This window comes from Tupaia chinensis, unplaced genomic scaffold (assembly GCF_000334495.1).
Source record: "Tupaia chinensis unplaced genomic scaffold, TupChi_1.0 Scaffold144378_1, whole genome shotgun sequence".
Classification (NCBI taxonomy): domain Eukaryota; kingdom Metazoa; phylum Chordata; class Mammalia; order Scandentia; family Tupaiidae; genus Tupaia; species Tupaia belangeri.
The window spans coordinates 3,789,552-3,797,669 of NW_006204238.1; the positions used below are offsets into that span (position 1 = coordinate 3,789,552).

General features: G+C 38.7%; 1 protein-coding gene across 1 annotated transcript in view; it reads left to right on the forward strand.

The window, feature by feature from the left end:
- C6 (complement C6) overlaps positions 1-8,118 on the forward strand; it is a 78,095-nt gene that overhangs the window by 36,830 nt on the left and 33,147 nt on the right. Inside the window, exon 9 of the mRNA XM_006166969.3 lies at positions 4,155-4,277. Coding sequence (XP_006167031.1) covers positions 4,155-4,277 — 123 coding nt within the window. The remainder of the gene's footprint in view (positions 1-4,154; positions 4,278-8,118) is intronic.

Below are 8,118 nucleotides of genomic sequence, written 5' to 3' on the forward strand. Positions count from 1 at the left end.
ATTGAAAGTAGTTAGATTATGTAGGAAATTGTGTGATCAATGCAGTGTAGGTGGGAAGGTAATGAAGGACATTTGTGGACACCGGAGGTGGTGTGAGAGGAGAGTGAGAAGGGACAGAGGGTCAGAAAGAGGGGTGGAAATAATTCTAGGAACTAGAAATGGAAAAATTTTTGTAATGTGCATGATTGAGTCACTATGCAGTGTGTACTGGATGGGAGATCGCATTTTGTGTGCTGTGATGATGCTTAGGGAAGGAATGTAAATTGAGTTACAAAAAAAAAAGTTTCAGGGAAAAAAATATTTATCTATTCAATGACTGCTGTAGGATATGTAGCCCCAGCTAGGTGCTACTTTATAGGATGCGTCAAGTTAGACTTGTGTTCTTTGAAATGTGTGTGTCACCTGTGCTTGCTATGAGGGTATTTGGACTGATTAGGGTCTTTGGTGATTCAATAAAATGTGGGGGGAAAACAGTATAGAAAGCAAACATAGATACCAGAGACAGTGAGAGAGAAGAGTGGGAGATGGCAGAGGGTAAGAGATAGGGAATCAAGGATGGGGGGAAAAAAGCAAAACATACAGAAAAAAAGAAATAGAAGATCATTTGCTGACAATAACATGTTTGTTGATGTGCTTGATTGAGACAATATACAGTGTACTCTGGATGGAAAATCTCATTTTGTATATTGTAATGATGTACAGTGAATGAATGCAAATAAATAAATTGAAATAAAAAAAATAGTTTCTCACATTCTGTGGACTGCCTGTTCACTCTGTTGATTTTTTTCCATTGCTCTGCTTTTAGTTTGATACAATCCAAACGGTCTATTTTTGCATTAGAGGTCTTATCTAACATTTCTTTGTCCAGACCAATGTCCTGAAATATTTCTGTTTTGTTTTGTTTTAGTAAGTTCATAGTTTTGGGTCTTATGGTAAGGCTTTTGTATATTTTGAGTTGATTTTCACATATGGTGAGATAGGAGCCTACTTTCTTTCTTCCACATATGAAAATTCAATGTTCTCAGTACCATTTGTTGCAGAGACTATTCTTTTTTTTTTTTTTTTTTTGGAGAGGTTTTGGCTATAGGGTGTGTGTGCTTGCCAGAAAGACAGAGAGATACAGAGAAACAGAAGTGAGAAATCACCTCCTGGGGTGGGTGGCCACACTGCATCTCTTCTCCTCCATTCTCCTCTCAGAATCTTGGGCATGCATGCACACACGCCCAGCGTGAGTTTAAGCCACAGGGTCTGAGAATCAAACCGTGGTCAACTACATGGGAGTCCAGCGACATAGCCATTACGCCAACTGCTTGTCCTGAAGAGATTATTCTTTCACCCAGTGACTGTTCTTGGAATCTTTATGAAAAATCTGTTGGCTATGTGTACATGGATTTATTTCAGGGTTTTCTATTCTATTCTATTGGTCTATGTGTCTGTTTTGTTTTTCTTTCTCTTTTTTAATTTGCTGCAGGATGTATATGCTTACTAAAGGGAGAAAGAGAAAAAAGAGAAAAGAGAGAAAGCAACCCCTCCGGAGGAGGGAGGACAATCATGCCACAATCTCTTCTCCTCTTTGGATTTTGTGTACACACACACACATATCTAACTTGTTTCCCAATTCCACAGAGTCTAGCACTAAAATCACAAGCAGACCATGTGGGATCCAGCAACATTAATCACCAGATCATGGCTGGCCCTATGTATCTGTTTTTATGACAGTACCATGCTATTTTTGTTACCATATCTTCATAGTGTGTTTTAAAATAAAGTAGTGTAATGCCAACAGCTGTTATGTTTGCTCGTGATTGTTTTGATTATTTGGGTTCTTTTGTGATTGTGCAAACTTTGTAATTATTTTTTCTGTTTGTATGAAGAATGACATCAGTATTTTCACAGGGATTGCATTGAATCTTTAGTTTGCTTTGAATAATATAGCCATTTTAACAATATTAACTCTCCTAATCCATAAACATGGAGTGGTGTATCTTTCCACTTTTTTTGGTCCCCAGTTTCATTGATTATTTTCTTATATTATTCACCATAGAGATCTTTCACTCCTTATTTAAATATATTCCTAGGTATATTATTACTTGTAATATATTATTATAAATGGGATTATTTATTTTCTTCTCTTATTTTTTTTTCTTTTGGTTGCCAGAGGCTGCAGCATAATGCAACTTGTCCCTGATTTGTGTACTGTGGCTTCTCTGTGCATGTGGGTTGTGTATGTAAGGCTTGATTAAGCCCATCTTAGGCTGGGAGTTGATCATGGTATAAAGACCCTATAGGACATGGTTGTCTCTCTCTCGCTCTCTCATGAAATAAATAAATAAACTTTTTTTAAAAAAATTAAAAATTGGGAGAAGCAGATGATATAATAGTTACTTCACTGGATTCTCACGTAAGTCGACCCTGGTTCGAGTTCCAGACCTGGCAGCTTAAAACACATCAGGCGTGGGACCAGCAGTTAGTGTTATGGCTATGTCGCTGGATTCCCACGTAGTCGTCTGCGGTTCGTGTCCTGGACCCAGTGGCTTAAAACTCACGACGGGTGCATGTGCATGAGTGCCCAAGATCCCGAGAGGAGAATGGAGGAGAAGGGATTGCGGCGTGGCCATCCCCCCTGAGGGGGTGATTTCTTGCTTTCTATCTCTCTGTCTCTCTCTGTCTGTCTGGCAAGCATGCATGCTTTATAGCAAAAATCTCTCTCGGAAAAAAAATTAAACATCAATAGATCTGTATTTTTAATTTTGATGTTACTACCAGTGAGTCAGGTGACTTGCAAAGCTGTGAAGTAAAAGGAGATTCTAATTCCCCTGAAATTACCCCCAAATAGGTAATACAAACTCAGCCTGCAAAATGCTAGATCTGTGTCCCTATATTATGTTTCATTCACACATAGATATTGAGGTCATTTAAAATCATCATAGGCTGGGGCCAGCAGATGGTGTAGCCATTGCGTCACTGGACTCTCACATGGCTGACCGCAGTTCAAGTCCTGGACCCAGTGTCTTGAAATTCACACTGGGACCATGTGCATGCATGCCCATGATACTGGGAGGAGGATGGAGAAGAGATTGTGGCAAGGCCATTCCCTTGGGAGTGATTTCTCAGTTTCCCTGTCTCTGTCTCTTTTCCTGGTTAGTGTACATACCCTAAAGCAAAAACTTCTCAAAAAAAAAAAAAAAAAAAACAGAAAAAAAAGAAAATGATCACAGCTATTATTGTAGAAGTAATTCAGATGCCAAAATTTTCCATAAGTAATGCTTGGGAGTTTGGCAGAGGGCAGGAAGGAATAGGACTAAAGGTATAATTGGATGGCCTGAGCCACAGAGCATAGGGATTTTTATAAGATTTCTAAGGCTGGAGAGTCATACAATGGAAACAGCACCAGGAAATAGGAAGGGAACAACTGCAGCTCTGACACCCGAGGAGAGTGGGAAAGAGGCAGTGCCAACCTCCCCTGGAAGAGTGCAGGCTTGGATTAAGGTGAGGAGCTAGGACAGCCAGGGAGGAGGCTGAAAAGTTAATAGGACAGAAAATTTAGAATTTTTGAAATTAAAATAAAAAGGTTTCAGAAATAAAGACAGTGAGCAGCTGAGTCAGGGAGAAGTATGTACAGAGAAGTATGCAAATGAACATTCAGGAAGGGAGAAGGGGCCCACAATGTCTGCCTTGTAGGTGATGAACAGAGAACCAGGTGAACTGGATACAGGTCTCATAGACTCAGCTGAGGCAGAAACAGTAGGCCTTACAGTGGGAGCAGAAAAGAGCATGTTTTCCATCTTGTGCAGATCTACACCATGGCAATGCCTAGGACAACGGGCAGTTTAGCAGTCCACTCTGTTGAGTGCAATAAAGGGCAGGAAACAGGGAGAGGACATGATTCCCAAGGGATGGGGCACAGTGGCTTCTCATGCACACTTCTTGGGATCAGTGTTGTAAGAGGAGATGGTGGAGACTCACAGGTACTCCCAGGAACTGTGCAGAATTAAACCTGTCAGTGAAACTGTTTATCACTCAAGTTTATGGGGTTTGGAAAGAAAGGAGCTGATATTTAGTAAATGTATCTGGAAGTGACCAGAGTCTCATGTTCTTCTCTGAATTCTCAATAGTACATTCTGGGTGGTTTTCATTTGTGTACTTTTTACTAGGTTTAACAGAGAAAGAAATCCGAAACTGCATCCGGATTGAAACAACAAGCAGTGTATTTATTTTCACGCATACAGAAGTGGAAAACCGATGTACCACTAACAAGATGTCAGAGAAATATGAAGGTAACACTGCTCCTTTAGCTATTTATTCAGTATACCTAAGGTAATTTTTAACTTTTTGTTTATTTCATTTATCTTCTTTGGACTCCTGTCTGTGGTATGGGAAAGGTGCAGATGAAATATTATAAGCATTAATTAACAGAGGAAATGATTAAAGTTTTCTTTACTCTTTGGCTATTTAATTTTTTTTATTTTCTTATTTTTTACATTTAATCACTGTACAACTTTATAGCATATGAAATGAATCATCTGCATGAATATACTGTATATTAGTCCAGTCAAAGATATTATCATATATATCATCACCAGATAATTTTCCAATTCTGTGTCTGTTAAACGTTTTGCTTCCCCCGCCTCGATTTAATTTAATGAACTTACTCATTTTTTTCTCGTGACCAAAGCACAATATTAGTCTTTGTTAAGTAAATATGGATGTGACACAGGCCTTCCTATCAAGAACCTTACAGGGGGAACCAGCAGTTAGCGTAATGGCTATGTCGCTGGACTCCCACGTAGTCGACCGTGGTTTGCGTCCCGGACCCGGTGGCTTAGAACTCATGCCAAGTGTGTGTGTGTGCGTGCCCAAGATCCCAAGAGGAGAATGGAAGAGAAGGGATTGCGGCGTGACCATCCCCCCTGGGGGGTGATTTCTCGCTTTCTGTCTCTATATCTCTCTCTGTCTGTCTGGCGAGCGCACGTGCCCTATAGCGAAAATCTCTCCAAACAAAAAAAAAAAAACCTTACAGGGAACCAGCAGTTAGCATAATGGCTATGTCACTGGACTCCCACGTAGTTGACCACGGTTCATGTCCCGGACCCGGTGGCTTAGAACTCATGCCAGGCGTGAGTGTGTGCATGCCCAAGATCCCAAGAGGACAATAGAGGAGAAGGGATTGCGGCGTGACCATCCCCCCTGGGGGATGATTTCTTGCTTTCTGTCTCTATGTCTCTCTCTGTCTGTCTGGTGAGCACATGTGCTCTATAGTGAAAACCTCTCCAAAAAAGAACCTTACAAAGGAGAAATATATATTAAGAACCATTAAAAAATATAGACTGCTCAGAGTCTAAAAGAGGTATATAAAAATAAGGCAATGAAAGTTCTGTGAACAGAAGAAAATAGGCAAAAGGAAATCTTAAGATGAATGTACATCAGATTTCGTGCAGAGAATTATTTAGGGGGGGTTCACTGTAGATTTAAGAAGACTTGAAAATGGAGAGGGGAAAAATTCAGGCAAGACTATTGAAGAACAAAGATACATGTCAGATTTTACAGAATGATTTTCCTTCCCAGAGTTTCAGGCAGTGCCTTTGGGCTTTCACTCTTAAATCTTAATCCCCAACTCAGATACTGTTTTAAACTTTGACACCAAGTGTCCAATAAAAATATCTGCCTGGCTGTCCATACGCATCAGTACTTCACCTATTTTCTCTCTACTGCAGTGATTCCTGTCACTATCTACCAGCATAGCTTTTACTTTACTGCCTAATAGGATTGTTTGAAGATTAAACAATGTGATGTTTATCATGGAACTAGCAGACTAACCAACAACTGTTGGCTACTTTGACCTCCCCTTTTTTTTGGCAGTCTCAATTTTGATGAATGACATTGCTTTCAACTAAGCCAATCAAGCCAGAAACCAGGGAGTTGTCTTTGATTTGGCCTCTTTTTAGCCTCCATATCCAATAAGAAACCATGTATAGTCCACTCTACCTACCAAGTACCTCCTCAAGTTGTCTCCATCTTTGCGTTTCCATGAACACACACCCCTACCCCCAGTCATCATTTCCAACCTGACTTATCACAGAAGCCTCCTACCTGATCTTCCAATCCTGCCTTCTTCCAGCCTATTCCATGCCTTTCTATGAAAAGAATCTCCACTTTACTCAGCAAATCTTCATGCTTTAAACATGTCATGGTTCCACATGGCCTTAAGATCATTTTCTGCTTCTTTTTCTACATATCTATACTTTACTCAGTCTCCTAAGCAAATCATACTCTGTCGTATGCCTTGCCATGATAAATAACTCCTTTCTCTTTTTAAAATTCGTATACTCCCTTACTTTGCCTGGTTGATTGCTACTTAATCTTCTTAGCATAAAAGGAAGCAGAATCACAGAAACTTGTGAATTTGAAGCTTACATTTTCATAAGGAAGACAGTCATGAACAAATAAAAATATAGTATTAGTAGAGAGGACAACCGGAGCTACCAGAGGAGGGGAGAGGTGGTGCATGGGAGAGGGGTGAATCTTGGGGGGTAGGTGGGAAGGGCTTAGGAAAGTGTTTAACACACACAAGAATGCATTAAAATGAGGCAAATGTATTATGAAATAGCATATCACAACAGAGTAAAGAGACATTGCTAATCTTATACATAAATCTCAAAAAAAAATTTACAAAGCTAGTAGAGCAAAACTTGAAGATACACATCATAATACAATGTTCATGTTGAAATGACAAATATAGTAACATCCTTAATTTGATTATCACACATGGCATGCATGCTTTGGAAAACCATATTGTACTCTACAAAGTTGTAAAACAATTCAATGTAAATGAGAAATTATTTTAAGAAAGAAAATACTACTTTAAAAATATGTAAATGTATAGAATAATGAATAGATCGTTTTAAATTTAGTATCAGAGCATATGGATGATCCACATATAGATACCTACTAAACATATGCAAAATGAGAACTGTTTCAACAACTATACACTTGCATTATAACAAGAAAAGAAAGAATGCAAAAAGAATGCAGAGTGTAAAACAAATAATCTAGTTACATACATTTTAAAAATGGATGTAGATTCCATGTCAGGTTATTGGGCAATATAATAATCTAATAGAAACATAATCTCAAATCAATCAAGAGCTCAAAGATGAAAAAATTAAATATAAGAATTAATTTAAAAGGGAGATTTCAAAGTTAAGGTACAAAAACATTGAGAAACACTGCCATTTATAAACTATAGATAAGTTAGACACTCAAGGACAAAATGTAATTTTCTGAAAATAAAATGAATAAAATCAATCACATATACAAATGATCTAAAATAATCACAGGGGCCAGCCTATATCATGGTGGTCAAGGCAGCAAAATGTCACATGGCTAACCCCACAGTTTGAGTCCTGGACCTGATGGCTTGAGAAACACACCAGGCACATGTGTGCACATGCCTAAAATCTCAAAAGGAGAGAGAGATGGAGGAGAAGGGGTAATAGGGTGACCATGCCCCATGTGAGTGCTTTCTCCTCTCTCTCTCTCTCACTTTAGTGAATGCACACACTCTCTAGAAAGGAAAAAATTTGAAAATATGGACCATGACATCAAATGGTTTTTTAACTGACAGAGAGGAATTTTCATAATGTATTCCTGCCTAATGAAACATTTCTCAGAAGGTGGTCTCAGAATGTATGTGCTTACAAGCAAATCCAGGATGAAAAACAGCAATGAATCAAGCAAACCACTATCAACATCGTTTCTTTTTTTTTTATGTATTTGTTTACGTCCTCTCACTGTACATCATTACAGCATACAAAATGAGATTTTCCATCCAGAGTACACTGTATATTGTCTCAATCAAGCACATCAACATACAGGTTATTGTCAACAAATAATTTTCCATGTCTTGTTTCCTGTATGTTTTGCTTTTTTCCCCCCATCCTTGATTCCCTATCTCTTACCCTCTGCCATCTCCCACTCTCTTCCCACACTGTCTCTGGTATCTATGTTTATTTTCTATACTGTTTCCCCCCCCCCATTTTTTATTGAATTAAAAAAGATTTTAATTAATCTAAATATTTTCATAGCAAACACAGCTGATATATACATTTCCATGAACAC